Below are 26277 nucleotides of genomic sequence, written 5' to 3' on the forward strand. Positions count from 1 at the left end.
AATATAGCGAGGAAAGCAAGTATGAAATCAGCAATATTGCGAGTAAATAATGTTCATAGGGGTCACTGTCTACAAACTGTTCAGTAATGTTATTCCTTTATACATCTGTAATTGGCGCTGTTTTTCTAAAATAAACAGTGCAATCATTATTTATTTTTGGATTAGACCAATTATAATATGTTACATTGTTGACAACTATGCCCTAGGCCAAGCTACTAGCTGTCACAGGTGCATTTCACAAAGAAAGAAAAAGAAAAACAAGAGATGTTTGTAAAACACATATGCCCCCCATGGTGCAAAATTGAAAAGGGTTATACACACACACAAATATAATTGAGAGTAGTATCATCAATTCAAAATATTGAGCACACAATATCTTCCTATGTCAAGAGTGGATTGACCATGTGACCTAAAAATCAATAGGGGTCATCAACTCCTGAAGATGTACTAGTGTACCAAGTTTGATGTCTGTCAAGCAAAGGGTTCTCAAGATATTGAACGGACAGTATATTCCTATGTCCAGTTTGACCCTTGACCATGTGACCTCAAATTCATTAGTAGTCATCTTCTCCTGATGATGTACCAGTGTACCAAGGTCGATGTCTGTCAAGCAATGGGTTCTCAAGATGTTGATCGGACAGTATATTCTTATGTCCAGAGTAGATTGACCCTTGACCTTTGACCATGTGACCTCAAAATCAATATGGGTCATTTTCTTCTAAAGATATACCAGTGTACCAAGTTTGATGTCTGTCAAGCAAAGGATTCTTGAGACATTCAGTGGTCAATATATTCCTATGTCCAGATTGACCCTTGACCTTTGACCATGTGATCTCAAAACCAATAGGTGTCATCTTCTCCTGATGATGTACCAGTGTACCAAGTCTGATGTCTGTCAAGCAAAGGGTTCTCAAGATATTGAGCGGACAGTATATTCCTATGTCCAGAGTAGATTGACCCTTGACCTTTAACCTTTTGACCTAAAAAACAATTGGGGTCCTCTTCTTTTTATAACCAACCCACATATGAAATATCATTACAATCAAGTGAATGGTTCTCAAGATATTGAGCAGACAACTCATGGTTTACCACATGGGGTTAAGACCAGCAGTTTGACCTTGACCTTTGACCACGTGACCTGAAAATCCATAGGGATCATCTACTCTCTAAGGAAAGCCTCTGTATCAATTTTGGCTATTATAAAGCAAAGGGGTCAAAAGATATTGAGTGGACAACACATAGGCTTAAGACCAGAGGTTTGACCTTGACCTTTGACCATGTGACCTGAAGGTCAATAGGGATCATCTACTCTCCAAGGGCAACCCTTGTACCAAGTTTGGTAGTTATCATGCATAGGGGTCAAAAGTTATTGAGTGGACAACACATGGTCTACCTCATGGGGTAAAGACCAGCAGTTTGACCTTGACCTTTGACCATGTGACCTGAAAATCTATAAGGATCATCTACTCTCCAGGGGCAACCCCTGTACCAAGTTTGGTTGTTATTAAGCAAAGGGGTCGAAAGATATTGAGTGGACAACACATGGTCTACAGACCGACCGACCGACAGTTGCAAAACAATATGCCCTCTTTTTTTCGAAGGGGGGCATAAAAACACAAATCAATAACTATAATCAAATTTAAAGTGGAAATCACATTATTTTATTTTAATAAAGCAATCTTATTATTATTTTTGAATTGCGATCAGGACCTCGATAGGAAGCGGGAGCACAGCATTATACTGATGCACTCTTGAAAGATTTTATGAGTTCAATGAGGAAATAATTTTATAATTATAATTTTAGGAACTACAATAGTCTATTATTTTTATAATTAAAAGTTCAATTATTTTGTATCATTAAATTTTTCGTAAATTTACCAGTTGGTAGAAACTGAGAGCACAAGTTACATTGTATATGTTGTTACAAGGTGAAGGTCAGTTGATCCGAGTGTGTATTGAATTTGAAGACCAAAACAGAATGTATGCTGTAGGCCTACCAGTGCTTATAAGCTTCCATATATCCATTTTCTTGCAGCTTATCTGGGTCTCTGTTCAAGTGGTTTTTGAAAAAGTGATTGGGTGTTTGTTTTGATTTGAATTTCATCGCTTTCAAACTCCAAAACTACGCAAAATATTTCATATAAAACACATTTAAAGTAGTTTAAGGCATGAAAAGAATTAATTTTGATGAAAAAGTTTAGAAACATGCGTTGAGTCCTTTAACCATATCAATAAACTGTGACATGTAGGTGATCAAGAATAATTTAGCTATATTGTTGTATTACTATGCTAGAAGTTTTAATGAGTGTAGTACTCTTTTCTACAGAGATAAGAAACTAGGATGTAAACTAACAATTCATGCTATTTTTTTATGTTCAAGGGCCATAACTTAATGAAAAATCAACAGACCGAGACAAAATTCGAACTTGATCTGTAACTTGTTATGGCAAAGTAAGGTACTAATTATCAAATGAATATCAACTGAAATGCAAACTGAACTTGTATTCCTCTGAGAGGAAGCCTTTGACTAAATATCAGGGCAATATCTGTATCTGTAAATGAAAAAGTCCGGAAAACTGTTTGACCTATTTTTTCCAAAACACAGATCAAGGATGGACCAATCCAGCTGAAATGCACATTGAACTTGTATTCCTCTGAGAGGAGGCCTTTGACTAAATATCAGGGCAATACCTGTATCCGTATGAAAAAAAGCCCGAAAAACTGTTTGACCTATTTTTAGCTGAAAAGTAGTTCAAGGATGGACCAATCCAGCTGAAAAGCAATCTGAACTTGTATTCCTCCGACAAGAAGCCTGTGACTAAATTTCAGCACAATATCTGTATTCGTAATGAAAAAAAGGCCCGGAAAACTGCTTGTCCTATTTTTAGCCCCAAAGTAGGTCAAGGACGGACCAATCCAGCTGAAATGCAAACTGAACTTGTAATCCTCCAAGAGAAAACCTGTGACTAAATTTCAGGACAACATCTGTATCCACAATGAAAAAAAGCTCGGAAAACTGTTTGACCTACTTTAAGTCCTAATGTACGTCACGAACAGATGAACCAATTCAGCTGAAATGCAAAGTGAACTTGTATTCCTCTGAAAGGAAACTTATGAGTAAATTTCAGGGCAATATCTATCTGTAAGAAAAAAAGTCTGGAAAACTGTTTGACCTACTTATAGCCTTAAAGTAGGTCAAGGATGGACCAATCCAGCTGAAATGCAAACTCACTCTTTCAAAGTTGTATATGCATCTGTTACGGGAAAAAGTCCGGAAAACATGACCCCGGACGGACAGCCAGCCAGTCAGACAGACACATGGACAGCATCATAACATAATACGTCCCGTTCAGTGACCGTCATATAAAAATGTGTAGATCTATAATGGTGGGTGTTTTCTGTAATCAAAACAGTGCCCTTTGTAACATTCTGAAATACTGTATAATGGTATTTTCTGAGGATGTCCATTTTTTGCAGATATAAAAAAATCTGCAAAAATTACAAATGCAATATATATATATTATTACTACAGTAACTTGATCCAAAGAGTCGGATCACGTTGAGTTGACAGGCGCAGATCATCAGATCACACGAGACGCGAAGCGTCAAGTTTGATCTGATGATCTGCACCTGTCAACAAGACGTGATCCGACTCTTCGGATCAAGTTACTGTAGTAACAAGATGTACCGTGAGCAATGTTCACTAAGAATACCCTCCGCTCACCCCAATCTCCCAAAGGGTGTTGTAAATAGGTATAAATTACCTCTTTCCTGAGTGTAAGAATATGGTATGCCTTTGTAGAAGAAAATGGAAGATATAGTCCGAACACAAATCCATGGCATAAACCTATAATTTTGACCTTGAGATCAAAGGTCAAGGTCATAAAGAGGTCATGAATGTACATGACACATAGTCTCTTGGTGATACACCCATGTCTTATGGTATGACTATGTCAAAACCCTATAATCAATTTTGACCTTGAGGTCAAAGTTCAAGGTCATATACAGGTCATAAAGGTACTCCACACATCGTCTCATGGTGATACACTCATGTGTCAAATATGATATGCCTGTGTCAAAGAACAAAGAAGTCATGGCCCTGACACGAATCCATTGTAAAAACCTTTAATTTTGACCTTGAGGTCAAGGTCATATGGAGGTCATGAAGGTACATGACACATCGTCTCATGGTGATACACTTATGTGTCAAATATGGTATGCCTATGTCAAAGAACAAAGAAGTTAAGGCCTGGACACGAATCCATTGTAAAAAACCTTTAATTTTGATCTTGAGGTCAAGGGTCAAGATCATATAGAGGTCGTGAAGGTACTCGACACATTGTCTCATGGTGATCCACCTGTGTGCCAAATATGGTATGTCTAAGTCAAAGAACAAAGAAGTTATGGACCGGACACAAATCTGCAGACAGACAGACAGACGGACGGACAGAAAGACAGACAGAGTGATTCCTATATACCCCCCCAGAACTTCGTTCGGGGGGGTATAATGATAAATTTATCATATACCCCCTTATGCATTTTAAATCCACATTTATAAGATAATAAATGTAATCCAAATTATCAAAAACACAGACATACCATGAAATTATGTTTTGTGTACGCAGTTTCGTTTGTGACGCGGTCAATATTTTCCACAAATAACGTTGCGCTGATGCATTGTGACGGCATCAGTTTCAGAGGATACTGATACGGAATCAGAAAACCAGTATGGTTATCCGGAAAACCAGATCACACGCTGTGAAATCCACAGTATCAAAGAACGATACATTGATGGGTATAATATATATATATATCTCGATACATATAAGTATATAGATAGGTATAATGCAACCACATAAATTGAACATGCATAATTTTAGAGATCCATGCAATTGCAAAAATGTCCACAACAGAAAATACCCATTATACAGTATTGCAATTATTAATTTACCTTTGTGAATTGAAGTGTACAGGAATCTTTTTTATTTCGTTTCCTTTCTGCATCTAGAAAAGATATATTTTCCCCTCATCAATAAAATAGCAATACATAAACAAACAATGACAACATAATCATTGGAATTTTTTGTAAAAATTCAATGACATATTGTCTTTGCATACATGTTCTCACTTTACATACATGTAACCTTAGGTTGTATGGGTTTCAGCTCAATTAAATTGGTATATGAAAATAATCACTTACATGCATATAAATTCTTGCAACTTCTTTACCAATAAAGACAATTAATTAATGTACATGCAGTTGTGTAAGTATATTCAATAACATTACCATTTGTTGACAAATCCTTTTTCATACTAAAATAGTCACAATCTTTTTCCACTTCTATCATGTCTATATCATTCTCATTATCTGAAAACAAAAACCTGTTTTTTGTGATGAATCCTATAAACTGCACTAAGCATCCTAAATTCATGATTACAAAATCTGTAAGACAAATAATTTTAAATCAATGAAAGGTGTCAAGTAAGTCTGAAATAGAAGGGGGGGGGGGGGGGGGGGGGGGGGGGGGGTGGATTGCAACAAAACTTTCCTGATACAGAAACATTGATCTGTATAGAAACATTAACATACAGCTTTTCAGTTTAATAAAATTGTAGTTTTAAGGCAGTGATTGCAAGGTATCACGTGGTTTCTTCATGTATCTAAAAAGAGACTATTTTCGTATCCGGAATACGTCAATCGCTTAAGCATCAGTAATATTGACAGACGATGGAAACAATTTAAGACTTAATTGTCAGCTATAACCAGACACAGGGTAAAGTGAAAATATGTTTAGAAATATACAAAAAAAAAATTAATGAAAAATCCCTTATGTTTTAATTATCTTTTAAATAAGAGTCATAAGGCCCTAAGTCTCCATGATACATCCCCCCCCCCCATGTTAATTTTCAGTCTTACAACACATAAATTTAATTCACAAACCACTAGGCCTATTAAAATCATAATATTATACAATAATATAAATTCTATAACATATTTTGTATATGATGTTAGTGCACATAAGTCTAAAATGCTGGCTTTGTAAAATTCAAGGGAAACTAGGGGTGGGACGATACAGCATAAAGCCGATCCGATACGTATAACGATACCATAGACACGATACGATATATATCGCGATACTTTTCATGTTAGTAAAAGACTGTAAAAAGAGTTTCAAACTTTCAAATTTAATAAGGGAAAAACAAATTCACATCATAGTTTTGACTAGAAATGAAATAGCACCATAGTTACTTGACTACCTTTGATTTATCTGTGGTTCGAACCCCATTTTTCTCATAAACAGGTAGCCCGAATGAGTCCCAAACCGCAGATTTAGCGCCAGTTGGTATTACTAATTTGACGAAGTCCTGCTTCGTCACCATTTTTGACAATCATATCGTACTTTTACTTTCACTTTCGAGTGTAAAATAACTGAATTCTTCCGTTCGGATTTTTTTGGATTAAATGGAAGTATCGTTATTTCAGTGGGTGTATCGATATGTAGATCGTCAGAAAAAATATCGCGATGCATCGGTGCACCGATGTATCGTCCCAACCCTAAGGGAAACCCTCAGGCGGAGAAAACACAGGATATGTAAATGCATCATTTTGTGCACAAAATATTATATTACATATATACACACATGAAACAATGTAGTGTATTTGGGGGGGGGGGGGGGTTATTATTCTATATTTAAGCTCGCGGGCTAGAATGCCCATTTATCTATCTCTCTCTTCCCGCGTGTTCCGACTAGTTGGACACCATATCAAGAGTTCAGCAGTATTAATCTGTATATTGTTAGTTTATTGTTGGATCAGTGATTTATTATATATGATTCCCACCTAAAACGATTTGGTTGTTTTTACTGTTTGGGGAAATCACTTCATTGGCGTCGCCGATAGGATATATGGCGATCTTTTGAGACCAAAGCGATGCCTATATAGGGAACACCACGCTGTTTGGCCACATGTAATCAATTTTGATTTAATTCAATTTGATTTTTAAAGCATTAAATGAGTCGTTGTGAATTTAGTATGAGTAAATTTATGCAATTTCACATATTCATTTTCCTGTTGATCTGATCTTGTGCTAGGCCCATAGTACAGCAGTATGTATTTGCATTTGTTTAAAGTTGTCAGGCAGGAACAATATCAGTATGAGCCAAAAGCAATGGTCATTTAGTTTGGGTAGGGGGAGTCCCAGGCTCATGAGTGGCATGGGTGTCCTGGAGGGTAATGTGGCTAGACCGGGTGGTTTGGCAGTACTGTGGTTGGGGAAGTAGATATGTCCATCACCCAAGGGAATCGAATTCGATCTCTGCTATGGGGACAACTGGGAATGAACAAAGCCAAGGGCTGGGAGCTGCACAAGGAAATGATCAGGTCATGACCATGTTGGGGGCATTAGAGACCACTCAGACCATGATGGCATCCAATTTAGCTCAAATGACCCAAATACTTGCGGATTTGTCAGATCTTTCAGGGGGTAACCGCTCCCAGGAACCCAGTTCCAAGGAGGATATCGGTACTAGTAGTAATACTGTGAGCAGCCCAAATATGACTAGCTCGAGTAGTATTACAGGGAATCTTGGGTCGGATGTTCCCATTTATGCGACCAGTATCCCAAGCAACACTTGGGTTGCCCCCTACCAGAGCAGTACAGTTTTCTCACAGGGGTTCAATCAAGACAAGGGACTACACAAGACCCACCCAGAGTCCCTGTTTCTAGTGGGTTTGGCAGTAACCCGGGTGTAGTATCTCCCAGTCAAAGTGTTAGTGGGGGGACACAGTGGCGAGACAGTAGGGGGGGTTGTGCCCTGGGGGAAGCCCCTCTACAGTAATGTGAGTGTATCAAGCCCTGATATGTTGGGCCACCCTATGCACCCAGGAGCACATGTGCACACAAGTACGGAATCCCTCAAGGCCCAGAGCCACCCATGTTCTGCCCTGGGGCAGGGATATAGGGGTCAGCCCACTAGTGGGTCTGTGTCTGTAGTCACTTTCAGAAATCCAGCAGCTGGACTGGGTTCAGTAGGCAGTGAAGTTCCATTTGCACCAGAGATGGGGCGATTACATTGTAAATGTAATTGATTACGATTACGATTACTTTGAAAATCTATGATTACGATTACGATTACACATATTTTGAAAGTAATTTATTACAATTACGATTACTGTGAAAAGTAATCATGATTATATGCTTTTGAACAAGAAAAACAACAAATATTTACTGGTTTTATTAATAAGAGGGTATACTAGTTCAGATTATTAAGTTTAATTTAAACAGATTTAGACCTTAGTTGCTATTGAATACATGCAAATACTGTAAGTATAATATCATATAGATATGGATAAATCTTATGATGGCACACATAACATACATAAGCTCTAACTGTTATCTATTAAATAATTATTTTAATATGAATATAAAGTAATCATTGTAATCATTATTGTAATCATAAATTACGATTACTTTGCCAAAGTAATTGATTACGATTACGATTACTTTGCTTCAAAAACAAATGTAATCAATTACGATTACGATTACTTAAAAAAATGTAATCGATTGTAATCAATTACGATTACTGATTACGATTACCCCATCTCTGATTTGCACCCCCATCAGTTAGGGAAAGTACTTCTCTGGGGACCTCAGAGAAGTTCTCTGGATCAACGCCCACATGGTCATCTCGTAGTGATTCATCTAAGCCAAGGCGCAATATTCCAGCTGAGGCTAAAAGCCTCAAGTATACTAGTGGCCTTGAGTGGGGTTTGTTCTATGCCAAGTTTAGAACATTAGCTCGCTACTATGGGTGGAATGATGATGACAGCTTATTGGCCCTCAGCGTCTCTGTTGAGGGGCCTGCACTAAGGTATTTTCATCTCCTCTCATCACGTGGGGAGGACATGACATTCCACGAAATAACTGCCCGATTCAAACAGCGTTTTAGTAAAGGCACCCTGCAGGCAGCCTCGCAGGTCGAATTCAACTCCATGATTCAGGCGGCCAAGGAGAGTCTAGAGCAGTGGGGGGACCGCGTCATGGAAACTGCACAGTGTGCTCTAGGGGCAAGGGTCCCTGGTCAAGTGCTCCAGGAGCAGGCAGTCCTGCGATTCGCGATGGGATGTTTAGATGTGCGAGCAGGCCCGAGGTTGATCGACAACCCCCGTTAATATTGATGAGGCTGTTCAGCAAATAAAGACATACCAACTTAGTCGCCAGGCCTTAGCCCACCATCGTAAAGGGGTGCGTTCTATTTCATGTGACAGTCGGTCATCAGGTGGGGAGCAGTCTAGGTCTCCTTCACCAGCTCAACGTAGAGCTTCTTATGAAAGTTGGGGTCAGGCGAGCTCACCCAAATCTGGAGAGGTGCCCCGGGATAGATCAATGCGTGGTAGTGAGAGTAAGGTCACTCAAAGTAGGCAGGGAGTTTTCCCCGAGCCCTCATCGGCGCCAACAGGGGTCTGTACTTGTCATCTGCATGGCTAGCAAAGATGACGCATGCGGATGGGGTTCAATGTTTTGAGTGTCATCAGTCTGGGCATTATCATCGCAAGTGCCCTAACCGACCTAGGTCCGAGTCCCCAGCTCCACCAAACTCCCGCCAAGAGAAGGAGGCATAGGGTAAACGTGCGTTTTTCAAAATCCCCAACCGTTGGGGCTGCAACTAGAGTTACACCATCTGTGAGGTCTGGGGTGGTTGGATGTGGGGAAAGTGCATGGTGAGTACCCGTGTTACGGCACGTTTGGTCGCCTGGCGACGATACGTGCGGCACATTTGGTTGCTGACAACCATTCGTGCCGCACATTTCGTCACCAGCGACCAAACATGCCGCATGTATCATCGCCCAGCAACCGAATGTGCCGTGAGGGTGGACACTAATGGTCTTCAATTTTAGGCCATACCCTAGCAAGAATGGTCGCCATCCAAGCCCCCTGTCCCAAACATCAACTTTGCTTTTGTTTTGCAAAAAGGGTGTGTGTTCATGTGTGTGTGTATTCGTTTGTGTGTGTCTGTGTATTTGAGTGACAGTGTGAGTGTGTGCGTGCATACACGTGCATGTGTGTATATATTTGTGTGCATGCATATGTGTGTGCATTCATGTGCAATAAAGTTTGTTTTGCATTACACACACACATACCTGCACACATTTGTGACTCAGGTCAAGTACGATACAAAGTCAACAAACAAAAAAGCTGGGCATTTCTGGATGGAATTTGATGTGAATTTATTCTGCAAACACACGAGTTGCAACATTTTAGCAACACAATACTCTTCCATACCATCCTTGTGGCATGTCATTTTTACATTTATTCCTCTGAACAGATAACTCACAAATCTTATAAGACATCTTATATAAGATATAAAATATCTTAATATGTTTTTTATACAAGATATCTTATATAGTATATAATATATCTCATAAATTGTATAAGATGTCTTATTAACGTTTTTTGATTTAAGATATCTCATTAACTCTTATAAGATATTTTATAACTGTTATAAGGTATCTTATAAAAGAAATTTTACAATATATCTCATATATTTTATAAGATATCTTGTAAAACATATAAGATATCTTATATGTTTTATAAGATATTTCTTAAACTTTATAAAATATTTTCTATTTCTATAAAATATCTAATAAATGAATTTTTATAAGATATCTTATAAACTATATAAAGTATCATATTGTTGTGTAATACAGTAAAATATCTGTATCTCGAATATGGTTTATCTCGAATACCCCGCTTGAGTCGAAGTCGACCGCCGGTCCCGGCCGTTTTCCCTACATAAATGATTAAAAAAACTTATATATGATATTTCGAAAACGCTAATCTCGAATACTCCGATTATGTCGAAGTATTTTCAAGGTCCCATACCCTAAATTCACCTGGTTTATCTCGAAGTACAGTCAATTTTATGCTCTGCTTACCATACCTGGCGTCGTTAAGTCACACATTCACACCCGCGGCTACATCAATTATAATCAATTATAATTAATGACCGCTAATCCACGCTCGCCTTTTCCGGGTAAACCCAGGTCGCAATAAATGATTCAACAGCTTGGGTGATTAGTGAAGCCTTTCAACATTACGGCTAAAGTTCACCGCCAATTATGAACTAACACACCCGATTCCAGGGATGTTGTTTTGAATGACACACGCTCTATCATTAACATGTGGGTTAGATAAACGCACGAAATCATCGAAGTACGCTTGAAGGTAATGCTCTTAATATAGATAATGCATTTAATAGTATACGCTTCATCATTAAAACTAGTACAGAGAAAACACGAAAATTTATTTAATAAACATTTAAAAGTTTGATTTTTTTAAAAATCCGTCTTTTTTGTTTCTTACGTGATAGGTTCTTTCATTACAGCGCAATAACTATACATCCCAGTCGAGCCTGGACATCAGTAAACTTAAAGTAAGCATTCAGGCACGATCATCTTAATTTTGAAACACATTGTGAATTAAATTGGATGTTTATATATATTAAAAAAAAATAAAATGTTTGTCTTTGAAATATTCCACAATATTAATTTATCAACTTGTATTAAACTATAAGAAACGGCAACAGGGTTTTTGTTTATAATGCAAATCCCATACTATGCATCAAATATCCTCCTTCAAAAAAAATATCCCAGATCGATTTTGGATATCTCGAACCCCCGGATATCTCGAAGTTTTTTCGAGGTCCCTCGGACTTCGAGATAGAGATATTTTACTGTACTTGTACTTAGAGTGAAATCTGTGACCTAGTTTGTTCTAAAGTTCAATGTTTATCACGTAGTAGAAAGATGACGAACTGTGTCTTTCAAGAATGTACCAGAAAATTTATTCTGATTATATGAATGCAATGTGAATTTAGCCGATAAGCTCTGGTTAGACAAGCACTTTAGGCATTTTGGATTATGCTATAACTGGAACTAGGACTTAGGAATTTTGTTGGAAATTAACAGCCGATTTGTGATTTGTTTTGTATACATGCAGATTCAACTCGGCACGCACATTGTTAATTGTTCACCTATTGTAAGTTAGTACTTTGTTATTATTATAATTTTCTTTCAATAATTGCAAATAAATATCATACTTGTTTGACTGCCTTTGTTAGTAAATTCTGCTGCTGGGTAATTCTGACCCATAACAATATGAATTTACTTTTATAACATGTATAAGATATCTTATAAAACATATTTGATATCCCGTATATTTCATAAGATATCTCATAAAGTTGATGAGATATCTTAAAAAATTCATTTATGAGATATCTTCTTATAAAACATATGAGATATTTTAGATATTTTATAAGATAGCTTAAAAAAATAAATTTATAAGATATCTTCTATCTTTTACAGATATATCATAAACTTTATAAGATATCTTGTTTAATATACAAGATATTTTATAAAGTTTATGAGATATCTTACAGTCCCTGAAACGTTCTACTTTACCATTTTTCCGTTCGCTCACCGCTCGTTCACCGTTCGTTCAGCTTGCTTTCACCGTGCGCTCTCCATTCACAGTTTTATCTTCCGTGCGGAGGGTGTCGTTATTGCCGAAGGGCTCATGAGCGATGGCATGAATTCTTTGAGGAGGTAGATGATATAGAGCCGCTTACCTCTCTATTCTCAGAGAGTAAAATTTCAAGACAGCTCTATGCCCTTTGTCAAAGAGAAATTGGAGTCTCTATAGCTCCGTCTGTGAACCGGTTTCTTGCAACTGGGCCGCTCTAGCAGGCATACTCAGGGGTGAACCTCAAAGACGGACGGTTACCGCAAGTATGTATGACTGTTGTGTGCGACTCTCATTCGGCGCTGCAATGTTTGGTTGAGGGCACCATCCAGGATGAAAATCTTGCCGTGCGACAGCTGTCGGGGGACAGTGCGGTTTCCACAGGGAATGGGTCGGATTTCAAGGGTATTTCATTAGCTTCGTACGACCCAGAAGAACTTGCAGCAAAGCAGCACGCTGATCCAGCTTTTCGTTTCCTCATGGACTTTCTAAAATCAAGGTTAACACCGAGGGAAAATGAACTAGTCTTGTCAGGGCCTGAGGAAAAATGCTATTACCTAGAAAGTAGTCAATTCAAGTTAGACGATAAAGGCGTGATATGGAAAGTAAATGCCCCTGACCCAGACCGACTCCTGGTCCCGAGGAGTTTACGTAATGAGGTTTTGTCTTTATTGCACAATATCCCGAGCTTGGGGCACCAAAGGGTGCAACGCACAAAGGGCAGGGCTCGGGATAACTTCTATTGGTGCACTGATATCAAAACCTATGTGTTTAGGTGTGACATTTGCTGTTGGAACAAACGTGGTTCTCTGCCCTTGCGATCTGGGCTCAAAAGTTATCAAGCGGGAACCCCAATGGAAAAGGTTCATTTGGACTTTCTGGGACCACTCCCTCGCACTGAATCGGGTAATGAGTATATGCTCATGATGGTGGATAGTTTCACCAAGTGGGTCGAGTGTGTGCCATTGCTCTCCCAGACCGCTGAGGTGACCGCGAGCGGCAATAAAGGAATTTTTTGTGCGGTTCGGGTATCCCATTTGAGATTTTCACCGACCTGGGCTGAAACTTTGAGAGCGAGTTGTTCCGAAAGGTCTATGACCTGCTTGCATTGCACAAGTCACAGACTACGTCATACAGACTCTCGGGCAATAGGCAGGTGGAGCGTTATAACCACACTCTTATGGATGCGGTCGGTGCTATGTGGACAACCACGTTAAGGCTTGGGACAGTCACTTGGGTTTGTTGGCTGGGGCACTGTGCTCCGCAATCAACCGTCATACGGGGTATACCCCCAATCGTCTCATGTTAGGGCGAGAAGTGAACAGCCCTGCCACCCTTGTGTTTAGGCCTCCCCCAGGGGAATCCTTGGTAAATGGGGGGAGGGGTAGTTGACAAATATGTTTCGGGACTTGAGGGATCACTCAGGTTGTCCCATGAAGTAGCACGGGAAAAATTGTGTGCTGCTCAAAAGTTGATGAAAAGAGATTATGACCTCCATCTTCATGAAAGGAAATATAAGGTCAGGGATTTGGTGTATTGGCGGTGGAATGTTGGTAAGGTCGAGTCTGTATGGTTGGGCCCTGGCATGGTGGCTAAAGTAAAGTCTGACACAACTTATTTAATCTGGAGACGTCGCCAAAATAATATTATGCACCATGATAGGCTCAAGTCGTGCAACTTGCAGCAGATCCCAAAATGGATTCGAGACTATAAGGATCATGAGTACAAGGAATCTGTAAGTGGGGAAGCTCAGAATCGGTTGCCGAACAACGCCCCTAAAGCCTCTGAAAAAACGGGAAAAGGGGCTAGTACCAGCGATAGTGCACCTTACCTGAGGACACGAAGTCGAACTGGGGTGGATCGACTTGGAGCGGACTCGTTGAATAAACCCTAGGACTCGGCAGATCAGAGGCGAAAGAGGCCTGGTGCAGTCGCGATATCGGTACTGCCTGTGCAAGTACACAAACCTCCGTGGTTTCATGGTGCAGTGTGAAACTTGCAAAGACTGGTTTCATCCGGCATGCGTGGGGGAGACGGAAAATAACATCAATCAATTTACAAGTTATCACCGCCCTGATTGCAAATTGGTGGGGGTGTAAGGAGGGAGCCATACTGGGGGGTGGTCGTAAGCAGGGATTAGGCAGAGATAAGTCCTCCACTGTAAGTGCGGGGGCATTGTTATTTAAGTTTGTTGGAATGTTTCAGGGAAAGGAAAGAGAAAAGAAAAGGAGGCGCCAGCGGGGTTTTCGTCACTACCTTTAATGACGGTGGACCAGCAGTCCGGCATATACATGATGTACACTGCCCAGCTGGCATTGAGGACCCAGCGAGGATGGTCGAGTTCTTCAGGACCATTGCCCGCTTTCTCCATCTGCCCCAGGAGGGCAGGGATGATGAGCGAGCACTCGATGAGTTAGGGGCGGTTGTCCAGAGGGGCTTCGGGCCTGTATTTGCTGGTTTTGGCACCAGATGGCATGACATGGCCAATAACCTGGCCGAGTACCTTGGGGTGGATCCCCTGACGGCTCTTGACCTAGAGTGGTTACAGCATGTGAGGATATTGGCTCACCCACGCGTCATAGCAGACCTGCTGAATCGCTTGCAGCCAGATATGCGCCAGCCTTGGCAGGATAGACCATACCAGCAAGATGCTGTAACCTAGCCTGCGTGAGGCGCAACAGGTCCTCGACTTCAGTCCCGACTGCACAACGGGCATCCCCGCAGCCATCGGGCAACAGAGTTTACCCATTCCACAGGAGGACTGGGAGTGTGTTGACATCCCGAGTCCTGTTCATCCCATCCAACGGGAGGACTGGGAGTCAGAGTGTGTTGACATCCTGAGTCCTGCCCATGAATGCAAGGCACCTCCAGTCCCAGCAAGGATCCAAGTCATTGATGCTCACTGGCATCCCACCCGAATGTCAGTGAGGATGGACTTGGTTTCCCTTATGGAGGGATTTGCATACCTCCAGATTTCTAAGGATATTCCTGTCCAGGTCATTGGGTGTGTGCTGTCTATGTTGATGGCCCAACACCACCTGCTGATTTATCCCAAGAGCCTGGTTAGGTAACTGCTGTTGGCTTGCACCCGACACAGGTTGCAGCGGTAACGTCTGACACCATTGAGTTGCTTGTGAATCGGTGTATGGAGAGTGACTGGGTGATTGGGGAGGTGGGCCTCGATTACTTTAAGGGGTCAAACTGGGGTCACCAGGTGGGTACTGAGTGAGTTTTGCCGGCTGGTCACTCCTCTCACCCCCTTGGTGCTCCATCTCTGGGGGGCTGCTTCTGACCCAATGGGTCGGGAGCCACTACTGGATTGCCAGAACATCTTGGATCGGACTCGTACCCCCGTGGGTGCCACTGTACCTATATTCTTTTACTGGGGGTCCCTCCCAGGTGGAAGAGTGGATAGCTACAGGGAGGGTTGTATTTTTTGGGGTCAGCGGGCTCATCCAGCACTTCTCCCAGGAGCAACTCCAGGGAGTAAGTCGGATCCCCGCTGATCGCTTATTGGTCGAGACGAACAGCCCACAACTCAGAGTTGGCCAGAGATGACTCCTGGCCAAATCGGGGTAGTTTACCAAAGGGTGGCTGAGGTGCGCCAAATAGGTTTTGGACTGTTGGCAGGACTGGTAATACGAAATTTCCGTATCCTGTTCAGGCAACAGTTGTGGAACATTCCATTCCCCTGATGCTCATTCCATTTGATTATGTGAGCTGCTTAAGTGTTCCAGCGTTCCTGGGTCCAGGAAGGACTAGGCCTGCATGTTGCTGAGGATCGCCTGGCATGAAGCAGTCATTCCAGAGGAATTGGACTTAATGTCTAACTTTTTATCAATCATACCTGAGTTTTATAATTTGGACAGTTAATGTTAAATAAAATTATTGTATTTAGATACCTTGTAAATCACAAGAGGTTTATTATCATTATATTTCATGTAAATGATTTATATAGATATAGTGTAATGCAAATGGCCTCCACCTTGTTGGGATTGGGACATTCCTCCACAAAATGGGGGGGGGGGGGAATGTAGTGTATTGGGGGGGGGGGGGGGTATTCTATATTTAAGCTCACGGGCTCGAATGCCCATTTATCTCTCTCTCTCTCTTCCCGCGTGTTCTGACTAGTTGAACACCATATCAAGAGTTCAGCAGTATTAATGTGTAAATTGTAAGTTTATTGTTGGATCAGTGATTTATTATATATGATTCCTACCTACAGTGATTTGGTTGTTTTTACTGTTTGGGGAAATCACTTTAATAACAATATTAAAGGTGCAAGCAGTAACTCTGGAGCAAGCGTTTCTCAGCTTATAGGCAAAGTTTTATTGACTTATAAGCATATAGATATTCTGAGTGATCTTAACCTTTCCAAAATGACCTGATTAGTGACCTTGGTCCAAAAGATCAATAACTGTAGAAATATTGTTGAAATGAAGGGTTTTTCCCCATATATAAGACATATGTTCTAGGTGACCTTGACATTTTTGAAAAATTAACTTGAGAGACCTTTGTCTGAGAGCCTTTTGCCTGTTACTTATTTGTGTGATATAATATATGATCATTCAAAAATTGTTGACTATTGAAATGAGGATCTTTTTAATTTGATTTAGTAATGCAGTTCTTTATTTATGGAGGATTGTAAACAGCCCTAGGGCAAAGAATATGCTCTCCTGGAATAGGAAGATTTTCCTTGAATAAGGTATGCATTCAAAGTAACCATAACTTTTCAAAATGACCCTACTCCAAAAGTTCCTGTCCCAAGAGAAACAGTGGAGGGGGGGGGCATAAAAAAATTGCATTTCAAATCTCAAATATAAAACATGATTTTTCACAATATCAAATATAAAACATGATACATGATTTTTCACAATATTATGAAGTTTAAACTTGGCTTGTCAAAAATCAGAAGAAAATTTTTTGCAAGCATGGCACAAGTTTTCTCAATCAAAAGACTGCATATACACTTATAGAAATATTGTGAAAAACAGAAACATATTTACCTGATCAGGATATGGGGCTCACGGCGGGTGTGACCGGTCAACAGGGGATGCTTACTCCTCCTAGGCACCTGATCCCACCTCTGGTGTGTCCAGGGGTCCGTGTTTGCCCAACTATCTATTTTGTATTGATTGTAGGAGTTATGAGATTGATCACTGTTCGTTATCTTCACCTTGCATTCTTACCCGAACATGAATCGATCTTTGAGAGGAACTTTCCTATAGTCATCAGTTGACTTATAGCAGGAGGACAATGGTATACATTTTCATTGGTACATCTTGAATGCCGTTTCTGTATAAAAAAAGTCTCTGTCCTCCTCAGAAACGCATACATGGGTGTTGATTTTTTTCTTGAAAGATATTCAAATTAAAAAAAAAACTTGTAGATCTTAATTATTTACAAAATCTTTTACCATGGCGAGTAGAAATTTGAAAATGGCGACCAGAAATATTTCTAGGTCGCCATTTTGCGACCTGATAGCAGATGTGACTTGGAGTACTGATATATATTTCTATGTAAAACTATGATCCCCTATTGTGGCCCCACCCTACCCCTGGGGTCCATGATTTTAGAATTCTAGAATCTGTACTATGTCAGGAAGCTGTTCGCTTCAAACAAGTGATTTGACTGTTATACTAACTCTCCATAGAACTATTACTAACGTCTAAGTATGTAAATTCCATAAAATAAACTATATCACTAAGTTTCCGTTCAAATGATGACTTCCATGGCGCAATATTCTATCTCCCGAAATTGAAGAGTTCCAATAGTTTTTTTTTAAATTAGCGAAAGACAAGATGGAATGTGTAGATACAATGTATCAGTAACTTGATAAGAACTAGACCAGACTAGGGCTGTCACGGTTTCAAAATTTTTTGAGTCGAGTCAGTTCAGGATTTTAATTTGGGATCACGTATTGGGTCTATATCGCTGTTTCAAAATCTTAATACATTGTACAAATGTATATGCATTTAAACTCTCCAACACAAAATTTTTATCTGAATAATATCTTAATAGCTAAAACCTATGATAACAGACATGTTGTCTTGCTGGAAACAATCATTTACAGTTAAGTATATCAACCTTAAATGTCTCCCTGTGACATTTCTGTTTTCATTTTTCCTGGTTACAGGACCTTCCAGTCTATCCCAAAAGCACCGGACCATCAGATACAACCAATGAGAATTGATTTGGACCGATGTACTGGTTGGTAAAATCGGTCAGTATGTCCGAAGGTTGTACAACATCGGTTGGGTTTCAAATCTTATTTTCCATATTTTATCGTTTAGACGCTTTCACATGAAAAATCACCGAAGCTCATTTTAGAGAGTTTATTATTTGTTTTGTTTTGTTAAAAAAGAATGTGGTATGCTATTGTTTACAAAATTTTGGAAAGAAATGGATATCAATCTAAGTTTATTATATCTTTCACATTTCAAACAATTTTTGGGGTAAAAGTTAAAATTTAATTGTGACTATATATATGCATATTGAAAATTAAGATGCTTTATTTTACAGAATCAATATTTCACTTGTTTAAATTGTTTGTTTACATAAAAAGACTCGAGTCTTTGTTTACATAACACAGATTTAAGGCTAAAATATTGCTTTTATTCTTGCATTCAGAAGGTCAAATTTTGGCTGTCAACATTAAATAAGTTATAAATATTTTTAATATTTAACATCAAAAATGAAAAATATTTTTATCAAAATTTGTGAACCAGTCCCTTTAACAAACCTTATTTAGGAACGTACATGTGGTTGTTTAGAATGAGAGACTACATTTTATCAACTAGATAAAGCCAAGGGGGTTGACCTAGCTTGCCTGGCACTTGCTTTTAAAAACAATAAAGCAGCCAAGAATTTCACAAAGACAACAGCTAAGGCAGAAAGAAAAATTGTAATATCTGTAGACTTGGCCAATTATTCTACAGTTATGATGGATGGGTCAACAGATCAATGAGGATGAATATTTTGAAGACTAACTCTGTCTGAAGAACTGAATTGGATGAAAGCTTGTAATTTCACAAGAGAAGAATCAAGTTCTGTAATTCATTTTATGATAATGACTTTTTTTTTTTTTTTTACAAAATAACAATGAATCACTATATCATGTATATCATTATGATCAATATTAATGATAAAAGTTTTGGACTGGTGAAAATTCATTTAGTCCTGTGTAGTGACATAGTGTTTTCGATTATCTGTTCGAAAGTCCTACATGTAGTTTTATTATACTTTCATGTAAAATACTCGAACCTGATTGGTCGAGAAACATTTGAAAAAACATATTGTTGCCCTCTGAGAACAGAAAGCACGCGCCCCAGGGTGATAGTATCTAGCAACGGGTAACAGTACTTGACAACGGGTGATATTATAAAAAATTATCACATGCGTCAAATTTATGCGCATACGGTTCGCCGTAGATTGCTAGACGACGTCGTTTGAGCGTTTGTAATAAACGCGAGTACCCGCATCGAAATACGAAATATCGCACGACAGTGATTGATCAAATGTCAACAGACGTAAGTTTTTCTGCTTTCCAGTTTACATAACATTCAGTATAATAAAACAAATATTGCATGTATTTGAGGGTAACATTGAAATTTTCACACCTCGAGAACCCATTGTGAACCTCGGCTACGCCTCGGTTGACAATGGTTTTCTCGGGGTGAAAATTTTCAATGTTACCCTCAAATACATGCAATATTTATATAATGATGATTTTTCTTTTTTGCAAAGACTGACCTTCAGAACCATTACCATAGGTCCTGTGAAAGTCACAATCAGTTACTGCAGTAATAAGTTTGTTTATCCTACGTGAAATATTTCATGAACTACGAGTCTGCGACTCTTCTGTTTTCAGAGGTAAATTTGCGAGAAATACATTGAGCAGGTGTTTTGGTGTGTTCACGATTGTGCGTGCGAATATGGGTGCAAGGAGGTATGTGTATTATTTACATGTGAAATTGTTAACTACTAGTATTTGTAAATTTGATATGAACTGTTTTTGATACCATTTCACATGGAATTTATGAAGTCATGGAAGTTAGAGATGATGCGTGCGAGATTATATGTGCGTGACTATGCATTGCGTAAACACAACAGATGAATAAACTTCGTAATATTCCCTAGTTTGAGCTCCGCCTATATTTTAAATACTGGAACACATCAGAATACTAACCATCACAATCAGTTATTGGGATAAGTACGCACCCTGTGCCATAGTCGCATTAAATCAAACAAGAGGCCCATGGGCCACATCACTCACCTCAGTCACTTTGGTCCATATCAGAAGACTTTCTATATATATTTGCATATAAAACCTTAGTCCTTATTATGGCCCCTGGGGGCCGTAGTTTTTGCAAACTTGAATCTACACTATGTCAGAAAGCATGTAAATGTGAACTTCTTTGGCCCAATGGTTCATGAGAAGAAAATATTTAAAGATTGTTCCTATATATTTGTATGTAAAACTTTGATCCCCCCTTGTGGCCCCATCCTACCCCCAGGGGCCATGATTTGAACAAACTTGAATCTGCACTATGTCAAAAAGCTTTCATGTAAATATCAGCTTTTCTGGCTCAGTGGTTCTTGAGAAGATTTTTAAAGATTTGCTCTATATATTTGTATGTAAAACTTTGAACCCCTATTGTGGGCCCATCCTACTCCCGGGGGCCATCATTTTAACAAACTTGAATTTGCACTATATCAGGAAGCTTTAATGTAAATATCAGCTTTTCTGGCTCAGTCGTTCTCGAGAAGAAGATTTTTAAAGATTTTCACTATATATTTGTATGTAAAACTTTGATCCCCTATTGTGGCCCCATCCGACCCCCAGGGGCCAGGATTTTAACAATTTAGAATCTGCATTATGTCAGAAAGCTTTCATGTAAATATCAGCTTTTCTGGCTCAATTGGTTCTTGAAAAGAAGATTTTTAAAGATTTTCCCTATATATTTGTATGTAAAACTTTGATCCCCTATTGTGGCCCCATCTGACCCCCGGGGGCCATGATTTTAACAATTTAAAATTTGCACTACCTAATAAAGCTTATCTATAAATTTCATTTTTTCTGGCCCAGTGGTTCTTGAGAAGAAGATTTTTTAATGACCCTACCCTATTTTTACCTTTTCTTGATTATCTCCCCTTGGAAGGTGGCCTAGCCCTTTATTTTAACAATTTAGAATTCCCTTTACCCAAGGATGCTTTATGCCAACTTTGGTTGAAATTGGCCCAGTGGTTTTTGAGAAGAAGTCAGAAATGTTAAAAGTTTACAGACGGACGGACGGACGGCGGAATACGGGTGATCAGAAAAGCTCACTTGAGCTTTTAGCTCAGGTGAGCTAAAAATGGTGCACAGAATATTGAAACACTGCGCCGTTGTGGCGCATATCATTGATATACCTAGTCTGAGCTTTTCCCCACTGACTTCGTAGATATACAAATTTTTCAACTTTTGAGCTAATCTCCCACTTAATCTATATCGATTAAGTGCTTGAAAAATCTTCATCGCTGTTAATACTTTAGTATAGTGTCTAATCAAACAGTAAAAAGTTATCTGATTGGTTAATACCGTTAAAGTGAAATTTTAATGCGCATGGACTGGAGATGCCACAGAATAAAAATTCTTAAGCCTGACAAAGGGCAAACTGACTTTAATTTTTGCCTGAATGATAAGCCAGTACTGGCAGTAGACACTGTAGGAGCAGAAGGAGACGATGACGCACAAACGTCAAAACAGACAATCACGATGAGAATCCTTACTTTAGCAAAACGTAAATTTAACACTAATAGTGTTTTGATTATAATTTACTGATCTCTCAGATTCATCATTTTAAAATGTCGCATAAAAATTTCAATATGACGCATTCATTTTAGAAATGTCACATTGACACTAGCTGGTAACGCGCCATTGTCACATTTAGCAATTTGCTTATCCCAATCACTGCACATTGACAAATCATATGGTGAAACATCAAAGACTAGCCAAGAATCAGAATCCAAAGTTATGTGCTAAAAGGAAATTCTCTCTTATCTCACTTTTATATACTTACCATCCTTTGTTGGCATCCAAGTCGTGTGAATTGAACTGGCTCTGATCTAAATAAATAAAAACAAAATGTATAGAAAATTGTTCCCCTTATAGCGAGATGAATATTTTAATATTGATATGCCTATAAAGTAAATTAATGCAGTCTTCAGGACATTAGGATATCGGTGATTATTGCAGGGTTGTGGATAATCACTCGCCCACTCACAAGTAATATTTGCTGTGGGCGACTAAAAATATTAAAAATCACCTTGCCCACATGATGACCAAATTTTCTCCCAGAACATTTTCATTTTATGATGTACTTTCCTATTGAATTCGATAAAAGTCATACTAAACAAGATTGTGTTGTGTGCAAAGCAGACACTAAGCACAGTTACGTCAAGCATATAAGTGACCTAGAAGAGCCATGTATAAACAATGGGGTTTCAAAACCCCAGGAAAGAAATACTAACAGGAACCATTACTTCCATGAATGTGAAAACAACAATCTAGATCATTTTTGCAGAAAACGCTTAATAATCGGCCATGACTGTTGGACACGGCATGCGGAATGTTTTCACTTTTGTCACTAAAAAAAATTCTTATTTGGTCTTTACTGGTAATTGACATACAATGTGGGCCCTTTGATCAAATTGTGGGCACATAAACTTATAAAAATCAGGGACCCACAAGCCCCCATGGTTTAAAATGTTTACCACAACCCTGTTATTGTCTGTATGTTTGTTTGAAGTTGAAAACTTCATGTATAAATCCCTAAAAATCACCAGCTTCAAATTAACTTCAAATCAATGAATGCATTTCCTCTGACTTACGGTATTTCCATTGGCACAAATTTTATTTGCTAATGACTATATGCTTATGTGTAAAATGAAGAATCTCAGTATGTTTTTTTTACTGATGGAGAGTTTCATGCTTAAGTCTGTCAACGTTCTTATATCATTAAATTTCTCAGTTGCAACAAATGAATCAATGCAATATTGATCTTTGAAAAAAATACACCATTTATTACAGCAATACAGAAGTAAAATATATGTTCATTATTTATGCACACACATGTACATGCAGTGTATTACCTTCCAATTAGAAATTTCTTTTGGATATTATACATTTTAGATATAAAGTTATGAATAATGATATTCTTTAATATCATCATTAACATAATTGATAAAAGTACAATTCTTGTTGTAGCTAGGGGGTGAAACAATGCATCATGATGCGGCCGAATCGCGATGTAGTAGTCTCGATTCGATGTTCGATTTATTCGGGGTCTGTTTCGGTTCGATACGGTTCTAAAATCATTGCACACATTGCTCTTGATAACACGGTTTCTGATTAGCCAATGGAATTGAAAATTGCCCAATCAACATACGAGTAAACTTTGCTGTATCAAAATGGATGCAGTCTAGTTGAAAAATGCACCCCCAATGTTTAAATCCTGAGTATGGCGACATTTCGGCTTTAGGACAAGTGATAAAAGTGTTGCTTTATGTTAAACGCTTTTATATTATGTAGAATTTATTTGCAGAGAGCAATAAATACAACGAAACATAAGAAAATCTTAGCATTATAAAGAATTTGGTACATGCTATTGTATCGAATCGAAAATCATCGAATCGAGACTAAGTATCAAAAATCGAATCGAAAAGGTACTGTATCATTTCACCCCTAGTTGTAGCTATCAAAATTTCGTTCTGTCTAAATTGCTTCTAAATTCACAACATTTCTATCAGGTTTTCCGTGTATCATGAAGATCATTTATCGTGTTTTGCATACATCAGGTCAATCGTGGAGTTTGTTTATCATGTTTTGTGTATATTGTGAAGATTGTTTATCGTGTTTTGCGTTTATCAGATTTATTGTTTATCGTATCATGCGTGTATCCTATCCTATCGTGCGTATATATATATCCTATCCTATCATGCGTACATATATCCTATTCTATCATGCATGTATCGTGTTCTATCATTTATCCAGTCTTCACGAAAACTCAGTGGTCCAAAGACCGAGGCCAGTGAATTTTACGATCGGGTCAGTAAAAATTAAAGATCAGGAAGTCCGATGGGCTTGTAGACTTTTTGTAAGTCACATTAAATATAATGTTGGATTTAGATATTCTAAATGTCTTAATTGCTTAAATTTACTATCAAAATAAAAATAAATTAAAAAACAGCACATAAAGAAAGTGTTTGGACATCGTGGTTTAATGTTTATTTCGTAAAGAACGATAACTATACTTGTCATTGTCAAGATAACTTGTACGTTGATCATGTGAATATTAAATGAACAACTTGTTGAAACAACAAAAATGGCCACATTCTGTATCGCACAGTATACCGGTAATTGCTGCTTTATTGCATTGTCCAATTAAAATGAACTTCATCAAGTGCAGTTATCTCTGATTTTATGCAATTTCTATAGTTTATAGAATTAATCATTTGCATTTGATGTTAGTAGAGTAGGCTACTTTGATGATGGTAGAGAAGGCTACTTCCTAAGGTGCACTCAGGCTGTTTTCATGTTTGTGAAAAATATATGAAGTTGTAGTCTTGTTGTTTGCAGGTGAAGAGAGAGAAAATATCATGTACGGTGTTGTTTTTCTGGAATCGACAGAAAGGATGTCTTAGGGTGGATATAAATATGAGTAATAACCATAGTTTCAGTAAATTAATTGTACAATTTTAAAATGCATTCCATAATGTATGTGATAAACATATGAAAATTTAGGGGGCCAGTGAATTTCACTGTGGGAAAGTAAATTCAGACAGTTCACTGGTCCGACTGGCCAGCAAGTTTTAAATGTTTTCGTGAAGACTGTTTATCATGTTAAGAATAACGCTGTGGGTACTGTATACGGGTAATATCGCTTAACTCTAACACAGATCCACAGGATTCCTCCGATAAAATGTACAAACTTTCACTTGATGTATTCAATCCAAAATGAAGTAAACCTTTAGGCCAAAAAAAAAAAGACGTGTTTTTGGTTACTCAACTGACTCCAATTTTCCGGATAAATTCCAGTCCTTAATTTACGTACACTTCATTTCTCAAATAAAAAAATCTAATAAGTTCGGGTTCCATATTCAAATTATCAGAAATTTTCAAACTGGCATCCTGCATGCTTTCTGCTCTTATACATTGGTTAGGTTTATGAATTTGTTTCCTATGGTGAAAGCAAGAAAAAAAAGAATAGAATTTAAAAGCTTAATTAAAATTCAACTTTTTTCCCAGGATAATTGTTTTATTAATATTATTTACAACATACTGTCACAATCGGTGAGAGAGGCGGGGGGGGGGGGGGGGGGGGGGGGGGGGGGGGGTCCTAAAATGACAAAGCCAAAAAGAGGATGGCACGTACCCACAGCACTTGTTTAATGTTTTTCAAAATAAGTTATAACGATTTTAAAATACATGTGCATTTGCATGAAGTAAATGAACCAGTGGATTCTGACTAGTGATGGGCAATCGGGAAAAAAATTTAATCAATAATCGGATTAATCGGATGTACCTTTTCGATTGATTAATCGAAAAATAATCTAATTTTAATGATTTCAAATTTATGGCATAAATATATTAAATTTACTTTATGTTTTACCCTAGATATTAAGTTAATTGGAGACGTCCAAAATCATAATTAGAACTTTGAAGTTAATCCATACTTTCGATTTTATTTTCCCAGGATAGAGATAGATCTCTCGA

General features: G+C 38.4%; 1 protein-coding gene across 13 annotated transcripts in view; it reads right to left on the reverse strand.

Annotated features, from left to right (window-relative positions):
- Positions 1-26277, reverse strand: part of LOC130048105 (uncharacterized) — a 112932-nt gene that overhangs the window by 77482 nt on the left and 9173 nt on the right. For 3 of the 13 annotated variants that reach the window (XR_008796934.1, XR_008796933.1, XR_008796938.1), the window contains 5 exons: positions 22583-22628; positions 17528-17642; positions 5288-5368; positions 4952-5004; positions 3233-3398 (listed from right to left, as the gene is read on the reverse strand). Coding sequence is in view for 6 of the 13 variants with exons in the window: in XM_056144268.1 (XP_056000243.1) it covers positions 3360-3398; positions 4952-5004; positions 5288-5382; positions 17528-17642; positions 22583-22628 (348 nt within the window). In the remaining 7 variants the exon portion in view is untranslated. Of the gene's footprint in view, positions 1-3232; positions 3399-4951; positions 5005-5287; positions 5383-17527; positions 17643-22582; positions 22629-26277 lie in introns of those variants that run through there. The other 10 variants (XR_008796936.1, XR_008796935.1, XR_008796939.1 and 7 more) reach the window with 6 other exon arrangements.

Source organism: Ostrea edulis, chromosome 7, assembly GCF_947568905.1.
Source record: "Ostrea edulis chromosome 7, xbOstEdul1.1, whole genome shotgun sequence".
Lineage (NCBI taxonomy): Eukaryota > Metazoa > Mollusca > Bivalvia > Ostreida > Ostreidae > Ostrea > Ostrea edulis.